The following is a 15,023-nucleotide window of genomic DNA, read 5'->3' on the forward strand; positions in this document are numbered from 1 at the left end:
AAGTGCGCGAGTCGGCCGAACTCGGCGGCGCCACGTCTGGCTCGGGGCTGTGCCCTTCCGGCGCTGCTCTTGTCTCTCCCTCAGCCGTCGGTTCCTGTGAGTCCTCGGCGGCGACGGTGGCTGCGACATGTCGGACCTGGGGGACTGGTTCCGGAGCATTCCGCTCATCACCCGCTACTGGTTCGCCGGCTCCATCGCGGTGCCGCTGATCGGCAAGCTGGGTCTCGTCAGTCCCGTCTACCTCTTCCTTTGGCCCGACGCTTTCATCAACCGCTTCCAGGTACGGGCCACACTACTGGTCCCGGCGTGCCCTGCGGCGCCATCACCGCGGCTAGCCTGGGCCGAGCGCGCGCGGCATGCTGGGAATTGTAGTGCGGGGTGCGGGTGGAGCTCCTCATAGCAGGAAAGCGGCCCGGCCCGGCTGCGGAGCGGTTGGGCAGTGCGGCCGGCAGGGTGACACGGCCCCCCTGGCACCCTGTGTGGGCGGGAAGGCCGCGGAGCTTGGAGTTGGCATAACTCCGTGGCCTCATCTTCGTGGTTTCTGTTGAGGAGGTTCCTTTACATTTCTGTACGTGGCTGCATTGTTGCTCTAGTGAAAAGCGGAACAGCCGTCTGTTAGCTTCACCTGCCGTCCACAAAAGTTAATACCTCAAATTACAGTTTTCTGCATTTCTACAATGGAAATGTGATGCTCAGCATTCTGATGCGCTATCTGGTGTAAACACTGCCCGTTGAAGGTGTTTATGCCCATTGAAGATAGGCAGTCACCTTCTGTCCTGGCTGTGTGCTGTCCTGCACTTAGCTGTGCCCGGTGCTGATGGTTGAGAAGCTCTCAGGAGCCTCGCAAATGTTCCAAGCACCCTGTGCTGTCTGCAGATACACACTGAAGGTTGCTGTGGGAGCTCCTCCTGTGCAACAGGTCAGAGTGGATTCTGTACCCCTTTTAAAATGGGGCCTGATCCCTGCAAGCAGGTCCCTTCTGCACTGCAGCGAAGATTTGGTGCTGTGTGGGTGTGATGGAAGTGCTTGGGAAAGTTGTGTGGGATTTCTGTTGTAATCTTAATGGATTTGCTTATCAAATGAAGAAGCAACTGTTGAGGCTGCTGAAGTAGTGGTAGGTGATACTTGGGCTATTTTTAATCTAGTTCTTAATCTTCCAGTTAATTGTTAGCAAGTGAAAGCTAATAACCCGTGTGTGTATGTATGATCTCACTCTGCAGTGTATAAATGTCCTTTTCTTTGTACAGATCTGGCGGCCAATAACGGCAACTTTCTTCTTCCCAGTGGGACCTGGAACAGGTTTTCTCTACTTGGTGAATTTGTATTTCCTGTATCAATATTCATCACGTTTAGAAACAGGTATGTTGTCCATTATGTTGTATGCAAATGGTAAATTGTCTAGAGTTAATGGAGTCCTAGCACTGCCAGACAGAGCTCCTGCTGGGACTGTTTGGTGGAACTGTGGCTGGTTCAGAAAGAATTGAGGAATAGGGCTCATCTCTGTGCCTTCTTATGTCAGTCCAAGGAGAAACTGCTCTGAAAACTTTATGGCTGCCTCTTTGGGGCAGGGAGCCTGTTCAGTTAGGATCCTTTCTACAGGAGGACCTGCTGCTTCTAGCTGTCAGATATCAGGAAGTGAAAGAGAGACTAAAAGATAGTTTCACTTCTGTTTCCATATGTCTGATGTCTATTAATATGAAAGTGTGATGCAGCATATGTAATAACAGGTATCTTTCGTGAGGAAATAATGATATTGCTTTTTCTCTTTTTTAAAGGCAAAGATTCTTACTTGTATTCTTCTGTAGGCTATTCCGAATTGAGAGAGATCCTCTACAAATGAAGCATACTCTTCTGTCAAATAGAAATGTGAAAAGTTAAGGAACGAGTTGGTTTTTGAGAGTAGAAGGCAGATCAGACAATGGAAAAAAGAGTCATATTAATTAACTAACGGAATCCCAAAGCTGATGGTTGAAGTGGAAATGCACTGCAAGATGGGGGGGAATTAGGGAAAACCTGCTGTAGGGAGCTCCCCTATCAACCTGTCTTCCGGAGAATCTTGTGGGATACCTTTTGAGTCATAAGAAGAATAACGGGAATAAAGGAGTGTGGCCATGGTGCAGTATTGTATTTGGTTGTTTCTTAAGTAAGTAGTAGTGGTTTAGTAACTAGAAATGGTTCCTTGTCTGTTGGTGGAAGGTTATAAACACATGCTTGTAAGTAAGGACAGTTATGACATTCAGTTGTGCAAAGCTATATGGAATGAGAGTTCATGATGAATATAGGGGATTATAAGACATCACTGCTTGGACATATTCTAAAAATATATATATATATATATATGTGCTAGTTGTGCTGTGGCAGAAGTCTCCTGGAAAGAAGTCAGATATTTCAACAATAAATTTACATACCTGCACTACATATCTGTATTTTGAAACTGGGAAGTCAGCTGTGGTTCTGTGGTGTGAAACAAAGCATTTCACCATATTTTAACAGTAAATTTTTTGGTATAAAGTTCTTGATCATGTCAGTCTTTCTACAAAAAATTCTTGGATCCTTCTGCACTTCTGATAGTGTGAAGTGTGTAAACTCCTGGTAATATGTTTACAGGCTGACATTGGCATAGATCTATTTCCTTACTCAGTGAAACTGAGGAATAAAGATTATTATTTTCAGAGTTGCACGTGAGTTTTGATAGTACAGAGATGTTGCATAGTAACTTCAAAGTTAAAGGGGAGGAGATTTAACTGGGGGACAAAAATCCATGTGGTTTTATATTGTACTTGTCTTCCTAACAAGCTGATTTTTAGTTTCCTGAGGGAAATGAGATTGATGTGGTTTTTGTTTGTTTCCATTGGAGAAGAACATGACAAATTTAATCAGAAACCGTAATGGGAATATGTGGAGTTCACAATAGTATGAACAATGGGACTGTGAGTCTGCAGCACTTCACTGGCTTGTAGTATGGCCACAATGAGGGGAAAATTCAGTTTTATGTTGTTCTTCAAATATCAAGCTTGCCCAAATAGTTTTTTAAAGGTTTTTCTTTCTTCTTTCCCACCATGTTGTGTAACATGCATGGCTAAACTCGAATAATGTGAAACGGATACAGGAAGCCACAAAGTGCTAAGATTAAGCAGTGGCACTCTGTCTTTTTGGATGTTTTAGTGTGTAAATCAGAAGTCAAAAGTTTAGTGTGTAAATTTGGTCACAAGTGGTGTTCCCCAGGGGTCAGTGTTGGAGCCTGTGCTCTTCTGTATCTTTAATGAAGACCTGGATGAGGGCATTGAGTGCACCCTCAGTAAGTTTGCAGATGACACCAAGTTGGCTGGAAGTGTTGATCCTCCTGGGAGTAGCGAGGCTCTGCAGAGGGATCTGGACAGGCTGGAGAGCTGGGCTGAAGCCAATGGGATGAGTTTCAACAAGAACAAATGCCGGGTCCTGCACTTTGGCTGCAACAACCCCAGGCAATGCTTGGGGCAGAGTGGCTGGAAGACTGTAGAGGAAATGGACCTGGGGGTATTGATTGATGCTCAGTTGAGCACGAGCTGACAGTGTGTGCAGGTGGCCAAGAAGGCCAATGGCATCCTGGCTTGCATCAGGAACGGTGTTGTCAGCAGGAGCAGAGAGGTGATTGTTCCCCTATATTCAGCACTCATGAGGCCGCACCTCGAGTTCTGTGTCCAGTTTTGGGTCCCTCACTGCAAGAAAGATATTGAGGCCCTGGAACGTGTTCAAAGAAGGGCAACAAAGCTGGTGAGGGGTCTGGAACACAGGCCATATGAGGAGAGGCTGAAGGAGCTGGGAATGTTCAGCCTGGAGAAGAGGAGGCTCAGGGGAGACCTCATTGCTCTCTATAACTTCCTGAAAGGAGGTTGTAGTGAGCTGGGGGTCGGCCTCTTCTCTCGTGTGCCAGTGATAGGACTGGAAGGAATGGCTTCAAGCTGCACCAGGGGAGATTCAGGCTGGACATTAGGAAATACTACTTCTCTGAAAGAGTGGTCAGGCACTGGAATGGACTGCCCAGGGAGGTGGTGGAGTCACCGAGCCCTGGGGGTGTTCAGGGGACATTTGGATGTTGTGTTGAGGGACATGGTTTAGTGAGAGCTATTGGTGATAGGTGGATGGTTGGACTGGGTGATCTTGTAGGCCTTTTCCAGCCTTGGTGATTCTGTGATTTTGTGAAATCAGCTTTTTTGTGATGAACTGTTTGCTGCTGGGTTGTGGGTCTGTGTCAGCAGTATTCCTGGGTATTTTTTGCCTGAATGAAGTTATATGAAGGTTGATAGGAATTCAGCTCAGATGCTGAGGGTTCTGCCAGCATCTTACCAGACTTGGGAGTTTTGTGTTTTTAACTCCTCTCTTTGCCAGGTCATAAACTCATCTGGGCATCTAAAGGTAATTTAATGTTATATCATCTGCAGGGAATGTTGCTTTTTTTTTTTTTTTTTTTTTTTTTTTTGGTCCTGGAAAATGTTGACACCCATTTGGAATGGGAAATTAGGCAAGTGTTTCTCCTTGGAAGAAGGTACTGAATACATGTGTAATGTCTGTCATAGTATAGTAGCTTTCTGGAGTGTAAAACCATCTTGGTGATGTAAGGAGGACATGATTTGCTTAACTGGACTGGTTTTCACATGACTTGATTGTTAAACTTTGCATTTGTGCTTTTGCTGTGTAAGTACATCTTCCTATTGTTGTTCTGCTTCCTATTGTTGTTCTAAGACTTTTAAAAACTAAAAATCATAAGCCATTGACGGTATGTAGAATAACTCTTATTAGTTGAAGATTTCTTAAAACTTGTAAAGGTAGAGTTGTAATTTCTTATGAGTTTGTACCATCCCTAACAATTCTTTCTGTTTACAGGGGCTTTTGATGGAAGACCAGCAGATTACATGTTCATGCTCCTGTTTAACTGGATCTGCATTGTTGTATCCTTCTGTTCATCTTCTGGAGTATTTTGGTTCTCTGATTTCTGTCTTAAAGACCAGCTCTTAGCAACTAAGTTTTAAAGTGTAGAAATGTTTGTAAGCTTCTGTCTTCTTGGAAAGGTAACAGGTGGCTTGCAGGAGAATGCTAATGTATGTACTGACACAAGTTTGTAATTTGCTGAGTGAGCTGGAGCTGTTCAGCCTGGAGAAGAGAAAGCTCCAGGGAGACCTAATAGTGATCTTCAGTGGAATTCAGGGGTATCTTGCAAAAAGAGCCCTTACCTGCTGGGAGCAAGGCAGCTAAGGCTGTGAGAGCAGTGTTGTAATAGCTTCTCTGGCAGACTTCCTGAAGAAGCTGGATTTGTTGGTCTAGGAATGCTGGGAACAGCCCTGAGCTGTGCTGTTCTACCTGAATTTTCATTAGATCTCGGATATAAAACTGAGAGTTGTTGCACCAGATGGATGTGCTGCCATTCACAGGTATCTTGACAGGCTGGAGAAATGGGCTGATCAGGAATTTCATGAAGCTCGGTATAGCCCATGGGGAGCAGCCTCGTGCACTAGAAGAGGCTGGGGACTTGGTGTTTGCAAAGCAGCTTTGCAGAAAAGGACTTGGAGGTGCTGGTGGTCACCAGTTTGACTGTAAGCTGGGAATGTGCCCTTGTGGCTGAGTGCCTCCTGGGCTGCACTGAGCAACGTGTTTTCTGCAGGGGAAAGGCTCTTGCTCAGGTTTGGCGGGAAGACTGAGGGGCTGCATGCAGCCCAGCTATAAGAGATGCAGAACTTTCAGTACTTCTCCAGTACAAGAGAGACTTGGATGTACTGGAGCAGCTCCAGTGAAGAGCTGTGAAGATTAAGGAACAAGAGCATGTGTCACATGAGGAAAAGCAGAGAGAGCTAGGACTGTTCAGGCCAGGAGAAGAGAAGGTTTAGGGATATCCCATCCGTATGGATACTACCTGATGGGGGAGGGAGTAAAGGAAAAGGCAGATTTCTCTCATCCTGTGGTGGTGAGAAAAAAAACAGGCACGAAATGAAACAGATTTTCTGTTTAGATGCAAGAAATAATCTTTTTACTGTGGCACTGATCAGATGTCACAGGTTGTATGGTGAAGTTTTGGAACCTCCATCCTTGGAGCCATTCCTGTTCTGTTGGTGCTTTTCCCAGCCTCCTTGCAGCAATTTGCAGTGGCACAACATGTAGGAAAGAGGGAATGTTAACACCAATGTAAACAAGATGCAGTCAAGAAAACTATTGTAAAACTATTATGTAGAAATGCCACCTTTTATCAATAGATTAACCATCTCTATTCACATTCCACTGCATGGAGGGAATTCCTGCTAGTCCTGTTGAGCCACAGCTGTAACTAGGAAAACAACCTGTGTTGCTAAAAAGCCATCTGCATTACTGTGGTTATTGTCTGCTGGCTGTGGACTATGAGATGAATCTACTGGTTTGACTTTCTGACTTGTCATTTTGAAAGATTCCAAGTGCTTGTTCCATACGTGGTGTAAGGGAGCAAGCTGAATGTATGATGTAGGCAAAACCTTGGTGCCATGTTGTGTGTTTGTGAATTGCTAAATGCATTCTGTTCATAGCTTCTTTTTGTCTGTCTGCTGCTCTTTCCTTAATGGTGAAATGGCAGATAACTGGCTTGGCAATGGACATGCAGGTAAGTGCAGTGCAGCTTTTTTAGGTAATATTCTTCAGTTTTTTTGCTATTTACCAGCCTTATAGGCAGCGTTATCCACATGACCACTGAACACAGTTAAAGCTAGGTTATTTTAGTTTATATCAAAATATTTTGGCTTTGTGTGTACTATTAGTTTTTTTTCAGTTTGAGTACTTGGAGATGGCTTCAGCTAATGTTGTAAGCCTGGATTGGACTTTGGAGTCAAGGAGTGAGAATCAGCTCTGGCAGTCAGGAATTACCTGCATTTTACTAAAAAGAGTCCCAAGATTTCATATATATATATACAGTTTCCTCTAACGACTGTGTTTCTGTATTTTGACTCTTCTAGTTAAATGTGGTTCCTAGGTTAGTCTTCTCAAATTCATTCCTTTCATTTGCTGACTGAAGACTTTATTGTACAAAATGCAGCTTCAGATTCATATCAGAACTGTGAAGTGCAAAATGCTCACAGGAATGATTAAATAGCAGACTGAAGGACCAGCTTCAGTGAGGGAGTTCTTTTCTGCCCAAATGTTAAAATGGAGGGAATAAGAGAAACATTTCTTGAATGCAGTTGTGTCAGGTAACTGCATGTCTTCAGCATCTTTGCTGTTATCCTCATCTTATTTCTGTTCCCATCACACAAAGCTCACACCAATATCCCCAGTTCTATACAAGATTACCTTAGTGTTTACTAGATTGTTCCTTAGGCTCCTTTCATAGATAGACATAGCAATTGTGCATTTGCAATCAGGATTTACTTCAGTTTATAATAATCTGTTAATAATTTTACATTTACTGTTTTATTTATTTTTTGTTATAGAGAAGGATCCAATTTTTTTTTTTTTTTTTACAAAAGAGTGCTGAAATCACATTTTAGAAATTTTAAACTGACTGCATTGATTTGTATCTTTTTGTTAAAAAAGAAAGATAAAATGTGTTTTAAATTTGTGCACAAAATATTGCTTAAAAGAAGGTTGTTTGGGATATAAATGTGTTTTTGTTAAAATGGAGTTTTCCCTTGTGTTGAGTGGCTTGCTTGGAAAATGAGATTATAGAGTAGGACAACTGGTCTCCCTTTCAATTACATTCAGAAACTGTTTTTCAGTGAAATAAAAATCATTTTAATAATGAACTTAAGGTGTTGGTATGGAGAGTCAAAGTGCTGGTATAACTTGGGAAAGGCTGCTTTCAGTGGAACCTGTTAACTGTACCACTCTTGAAGGAGTGTGCTTTATCGTCTCTTCCAATCACTCAGGCTGTTTTGTACTACTGATGGTGCATTCTCCAGTTTAGAAATCAGCAGACAGCTGCAATAGAATATTCTATTTGTTTCACCAAAAATAATCCCATCAGCTCATGCACAGTTGTGTAAGTATTTGAAATACTCTCCTCACATGGAGCAGGGGTTGACTCCAAGCTCTACCAAGGTAATTTTGCCGTGCCTGGCTGTGGTACTTCACAGTGGTGGTTTGCTGGCACACAGAATCACAGAATCACAGAATTGTAGGGGTTGGAAGGGACCTCCAGAGATCATCAAGTCCAGCCCCCCTGCCAAAGCAGGTTCCCTACAGCAGGTAGCACAGGTAGGCATCCAGGCAGGTCTTGAACATCTCCAGAGAAGGAGACTCCACCACCTCCCCTCGGTGATGGTCTGAGAGACACAGGACTGGAAATTATGTGCAGGAGCCCTTCATCTGGCATGTTAGAGTAGTCTCAGATGAGTATGTGTTGGGGTTGTGCCTTGGATCGTACATGGAGATGATTGTGGCACAAACGGTGCTGGTTGCTGTAGGTGTGGTACCAGGAGCTGGGACCAGTGCTTATTGTTCCACGTAGTTGCTTTGGAGTCTTGGTCTTGTGATGCTGTTGCTACCCTGAAGCATGGACTGCACATGTTAGAAGTGAGGAGAAGTAATGTTTGGTCAGACACTCAGGGCAAACCTATTTTTAATATGTGACTTGGTAATTTTGTACCTTATCACAAATTACACCACCTGTTTGGGCTTACAGGCTCACCAAAGCTGTCTTAGACTGTAACCTAATGGGGACCTTGTCTTCGTTAAGAATATTTTCCAGCAAAAGAGAATGTCTGTGTTCTCTTGCTTAGCTTTCTGATCTTGTGTGCAGATGCATGGCACGTGGTGAACATTCTGAGGCAATCTTTCAAGACTTGATGATATATCATGCTTTTAAACCTTAGAACTTCTGGTGCCTGTTGAAATTTCTCAGACTTCTGTGAAATTGATGGTAACTTTTTGTCTTTTTAACATTGCAGTTGCTGATGATTCCGCTCATCATGTCTGTCCTTTATGTGTGGGCCCAGCTGAACAGAGACATGATTGTATCGTTTTGGTTTGGAACAAGATTTAAGGTAAATCGTATTATTGGAAAGGTTTCTGCCTTGAATATGCTTACAAAGGCAATGAGGGACAAAATGAAAGTATTTTTTCCAATTAAGGATGTCCTATGCTTTCATGAAGATATATACTCCTTGAGATGCAACAAAGACAGTTCTCTTCATTGTCTTCCATATGATGTGAGGACATCTCTTCAGTAAAGCCACTGTATTGAGTGACCACTGAAATCCATTGGTCTGAACAAAAGAGGGAAAAAAAAATAATTAATCCAACTAAAAGCTGAACAGTATTGAGAAAATGTTTTGAAATTACTCTTTCCTGTGCAGGTTGGTTTGTTTCTGCCAGGTCTTGTGATGAAAACTCTTTTGATTGTTGTTTCCAGACCCTCTTAAATTCAGAAATATTAGGATTTTGTTTCAGATGGGCATGGAATGTAGATGGCAGAAGATGTGTCTACTTAAAACAAGTTTGATTTGTCCGCACGTTGGTGGTTGCTCAGGTTAGAGTAACCACCTTTTTGGTTGTAATCTACTAAAGTTAATATAACAAGATCTGTGCAGTGCTAAAACATTAGGAGTCTAATCATACTTAGCAGTGCAGTGGATCTTAAGCAGGTTCAAATTCCACACTTGCACATACAATTTATGTATCCCTGTTCTTTTTCAGGCCTGTTACCTTCCATGGGTTATTCTGGGATTCAACTACATCATTGGAGGATCGTATGTATTTACAGATAAGACCTATTTGAAGTTATGAAGTCTTTTACAGCTCTCTCTTGTCACTCATCAGCAGCATTACTAAAATAAGAGGCTCAAAGCTGTATAATTGGTCTGATCCTGGTCAGTGTTGTATGGTGATTGTCTAAGATAATGCAAAGAGATGTGGACGTGAGAGCTAGAGAACGTAGGTGAGGAGAAAATAGTAATAATTTGATTGGTCTGGTAGATCTGTGCATTAGGCCATTTCCTTACTAAGAGCATAATGCCCAGTAAAGGAAGATTTCATCCTGTAAGACCAGCCGTTACTGCTGATTTTTGGGAACAAACATAATTTGAATCTTCTAAGTGGTGTTTCTTCTTTCCATCAGAATCTCATCCAATGTGCTGCTTTTATCAGCATGCAAAACACGAAGAAATGGCGACTGCAAGCCTGTGGAGTGCCATATTAGCACTTTCTGTCTCTGTTGGCTTGTTTGGCATTTCTCTGAGCAAACAGTGATGCAGAGATCTCTGTGTGCAGTTTCCTATTATTGCCCGGTATTGGCTGTGGCCACTTGGTGCCGCTGTAACACAATGACAACAGCAAGTTGCATGGTTAATTTATAAAAGGAGGAGATGGGAATAGGGCAAAACCAATTCCCTTTTCTGGCTGTGCCTCCTACTGACTCATCCGTTACTTGAGAAGGCTGCTTGCTAGATACCTGCTGTTTCTATGCATGACAGAAAATACTCAAGGGCCTCCATTCAGCAGTGTTCCTGCAAAATTAGGAACAAAACAGTACAGGAGGAGACAGGTTGTCCAGCAAAAACAGCAATAACTTCTCAAGCTCTACCAACTATTATTTTAGGACACTAATGGCTATACGGTCTAATTCTCTGCAGTAAACAAGCATTTAATTGCATTTTCAGTACAGTCTGTGAGAATGCTTGGAAGGGAGGCTGGAGCAGCCTGTGGATGCATTGGCGCTGAATGCTGGCCCTTCTAAAGCAGTGGTTGCAAAATGCTGAGGGAAGGGAAATTTCTGTGGTTCATGGCGCTGGCAGTGCCTGTGGCAGGTGAACAACAGTAACTGGCAGAAGATGAGTACTCTTTTATTTCTGGGGAAAACGGCCTGCAAAACTGTGCTTGTTCTTTTTCCTTGCAGAGTCATCAATGAGCTCATAGGAAATCTGGTTGGACACCTGTATTTCTTCCTAATGTTTAAATATCCAATGGATCTGGGAGGAAGGAATTTTCTGTCCACACCTCAATTCTTGTAAGCTGACTTTATATTATAGCTCACTGTTTATTTGGGCCAGTTTTCTGGATTGTTTATAAGGACGTATATCTTCTGGGATTGCAGAGTGTAAAATATTTTGTTAAATGAGCGTGCTTCAGCATTTAAAGGCTGTGCTATTGCGTGCAGATTGAGTCATCAAAATGCTTTTTTTCTTGTAGATGGTCAGTGTTCCTTGTTTTCCCAATGGATTACTTGTGTTCCATACCCACTCTTGAGAGTGAGAGGAAAACCTATGCCTCTCCTAGTGAATTAAACTGTAGTAAAGAAACCTCCCTGCCAATTATCAAACAGTATCCATCGGATTCTTTTTAAATTATTTTTTCCTGTAAACAACCTTTTTCTCAATTTCCATGTATCATTACAGTAACTACCAGTTAAGCAATACATAATGACAGAAATCTGTTGTAGAATTGTTGGGTGCCTTTATATCTATCTGCTCTGCAGTTGGTATCAGTAACCCTGGCTGAGAATTCAAGTCTTGGATTCTGAAGTGCTCTTTTTGTAACCTATTCATTGTTTTGGCACTGGAATATTAAGATCAGAAGCCAAAGACTGCAGTTTCAATTCCTTGTGACCACATCCATTTGAGCTGTAAATATTCTTTCTCTACCAAGCTTCAGTTAGCAGTGTAGTTAGTTAAGGGTTTGCCCTATAAGAAGGTTAGAAGACGCAAAGTTGAATTACAGTTGCACCTCACAGGAGCTATAGCTAACTATTTATTATAGAGCTGAAGCAACTCTGTGTTGATAGCACCCTGGATTGACATCTGCAGAAAAGCTGTATTTTAGGTCATTACATTTCAGTGGTAGTCTGAGTTGGATGATGTGGTCTTACAGCCCCAGTTTGTGCTGTCCAGGTCACTTAAACTTTGACTTAATCAAAGTAGGTGCTTAGAGCCTTTGGTCTGCAGTTCCTCAGGAAGGGTTATTTAGAGAGCAGTGAGATAATTGTAGCTTTGTAACAGTTGGAGAGAGAGATGCTCAGAATTAATTTGGATTTTTTTTATTACTTCTTCGGGGGGAAAAGGCAAAGGAGTTCAGGGAATCAAGTTTATATCACAGTGTTTATTCTCAACAGTGAGTCAATTCGTATTATGCATCTTTTCTCTTTGTTTGGATTGTTATATATGAACATATCCTAAAGGTGCATGCTCCCCAGAGTTCTTATTTCCAATTTTAAGCCCTCAGTACAGTAAAAGAATTCTGTGAGGTACTGCTTTCAAAAAGTATTTTTATTGCAAAGCCTAGCAGGTAAAAGGAGTGCATAGGAAAGTATTCTGGTAATCACTCCCAAGATACAACTCTTTCTCAAACTCTCTCTTTTGGCTTGTCCTAGGTACCGCTGGCTGCCAAACAGGAGAGGAGGAGTGTCAGGGTTTGGTATCCCACCTGCTAGCATGAGAAGAGCTGCAGAAGATCAGCAGGGTGGTGGAAGACACAACTGGGGTCAAGGTTTCCGGCTAGGTGACCAGTGAAAAAACTCCTCCTGCCCTTGGGAAACAGCAACTCTTTGGTTTTATTTGCTTGTAGGATTGATCCTTCCTGGTGCAGAGCTTGCTAAAGAACTGAGCTCTCTGTAGTGCTGTTGGATTTTACTGTTTTGGAACAATTTTTCTGGTGCAAGAGAAAATTAAGAAAAATGTTCAGAAGGGAAAACATAGATCTTACTCCAGGCTAGCCAGTAGTGTCAGACTTGATTCTGCCATTAAAAACAAGCTGCCTTTGTACAGTCTTGTCTGTCTGTCACAACAGGCTTCCATTTTTGCCATCTTGTTCTGTGCTGTGATGGAAAAATATACTGATGTTCTGTCTCGCCTGTTAAAAGCTTTGTTGGTCAAGAATTCAGTGTATGACAGATGGATCAAACTAACCCTAATGTCTAGGAAGCTGATTTTTTTTCCATAGCTGTGCTTAAGTCCTGGGGTCTTTCGAAACATTAAGTGATATTTTTGTGCTGCATTCATAAAGTAAAGTGCAAATGTTTGTTTCCATTATTAAGCTGTATTTTTGAGAGCAGTTTTCTCTTGTCATGCAGCATATGTCCAACGCGATACAGCATGAGATGTGCAAGACTAAGAATAAGAGGGCTTTCATTTCAAATGGCAGTTGCAGATATTCACACAATTGAAATTCCTAATTTTTCATGGCATGTCCAAGGCTTGCTCTGTTTGAACTGAAGCTGCCTGAATTCTTTGGTTTGTTTTTTTTTTTTTCTTCCTGAGATCTTCTAAGTTCTTGGCTTCTGGCTTTCTGTTTTGATTGTAAAATCGGGTATTACAGACAGTAACTTACAACTAGAAAATGTAGCATACTGTGGTTAATATAAAGGGTATTCAGTGCAGCATTATGTTTATAATAACTGAATCTACAACTTTTTCTTAAAAGCTTTAAGAGGTCAGAGAATCAAAGCTGGAAATAAACTTTTCCAGGTTAAAGATATAATAGATTATTATTGTTTTTTACTACAGGATTCTTTCATTGTTGAATGAGGAACTGTACACTGTTTATTAGTATCTCAGTTTTTCTGGTGAATCTTTTTGACATGGAGAGGGAATGATTCTGTACAGTAGTTTTCCTAGTACTGGATTCTTGTAGGCAGAGCACAGGGCTGAGATCCAGGAAGCTGTAATGCTGACTAGCTACTTTCTCACCTTATGAATTGAGCACACATTACTTATCTCAGTTTTTCCAGTGGTGAAGAGGACTCGTACATCTCTCATAGGATTCTTAAAAAGTGGGCACCCCACAGTGTTCTTGGGTCATAGCTGCTAGTGGAAAAAAAGTAATGCTTAAGGTCAAGTGAATAACGCTTAAGCTAGCAATGCAACTGTGCTAAATTTAATCAAGACTCATAAGTTGGAATACAGTTATATATATATTTTTTTTCCTATAGCGGAGAAAAAGGAGTACTGTCACTTTTCTAGGATGAGATTGGAGTCTTGGAACTTCCAAAGACTTTCAGTGTTTTCCATTTTACTGGGTAGGCAGGGCACAGAAGGCTGTTCTGCTCCAACTTGCGTATCTCAGGTATCTACAAGTTAGTGATGTGAATCTGGGCCAAAACATTTTTATTACTTGTTTTTTTTCCCCCCCTTTACTAAATCTGGATTATGAAGGTTGATAAACTTGTAAATACTATTTGATACGAAACTGGTTAGAAGATTTCAGCCAGCTTGCCTGAAAAATATGCATGCTCCATTACTTTATTGCAACTCCCTTTTGTTGATCAGGCATGTGAGCAAATGTAGAAAAGTGATAAGAGTCACAGTATGTGCTTTGAATTACAGGAACTTGGGAGCTTGGAAATCACCTGCCATTTTTGCCTATATAGTTGTAAGTTTTAAAGATGCTCTTGTCTCTGTCTTTATGTACAGTGGTGGGCGGGAAAGAGTACTGCAGTGTTGTAAATACTAATCTGTTGTTGACCAACACCTGTTATTTGATGCTAACTTCAGAAGTTTCAGAACCATCAGTTTTATAGGAGTCATGATGCAGCTGATGTTCTTAGTTATAATAATCACATCACTGTCTCCAAGCTGATACCTTGTCTTTTTGAGTCAGGAGCTAACTGCTAAGTGAAGATGCAGTAGGTTGTGACTCAGCTTAAATTCTGGTACACTCCAGTTGCACATCTTTTTACAGAAGGCCATAAAGGGGGCACGAGTGGGAGGAAACATGGTGAGAGTCATTGTCCTGGCCCTGTGCGTTGCACTGTTTTCAGCTGTAGTGCATCCACCTTCTGTAAATTAAGAGGAAAGGGATTTGCAAGGAAGATGCACTTTTAATGAGTGCTGGTTTGCTTCTGAGCTGCTTCAAGTCAATTTACGTTGCTGGTATGGAAGATTCACTACAGAATTCCATATTGTAAATTCACTTGATTCATTTCTCGCTTGCCACTTGACCTGAAGCACTGTTTGTCCTCTAGTGTACACTGAGAATGGCAGTCTCTTGCTAAATGAGTACCTCCTTTCTTATTTTGTACAGATAATTTCCCTTTTTGTAATCATTTTGTTGGCGAAGTTTTAAATTAAAGTTTTAATCTGTTATTGTCTCTGTTTTGCTAA

The 15,023-nt window shown here is 41.8% G+C and overlaps 1 protein-coding gene across 1 annotated transcript; it reads left to right on the forward strand.

Annotated features, from left to right (window-relative positions):
• The first annotated feature begins 7 nt into the window (after positions 1-7).
• Positions 8-15,003, forward strand: DERL1 (derlin 1). Its single transcript, XM_048939304.1, has 8 exons — positions 8-280; positions 1,248-1,359; positions 4,864-4,928; positions 6,575-6,601; positions 8,880-8,975; positions 9,628-9,680; positions 10,826-10,936; positions 12,296-15,003. The coding sequence occupies exons 1-8, from the start codon at positions 128-130 to the stop codon at positions 12,432-12,434; spliced, it is 756 nt and encodes a 251-aa protein (XP_048795261.1). The 5' UTR covers positions 8-127; the 3' UTR covers positions 12,435-15,003.
• Positions 15,004-15,023: the final 20 nt, after the last annotated feature.

The sequence above is a fragment of the Lagopus muta genome, chromosome 3, assembly GCF_023343835.1.
Source record: "Lagopus muta isolate bLagMut1 chromosome 3, bLagMut1 primary, whole genome shotgun sequence".
Classification (NCBI taxonomy): Eukaryota; Metazoa; Chordata; class Aves; order Galliformes; family Phasianidae; genus Lagopus; species Lagopus muta.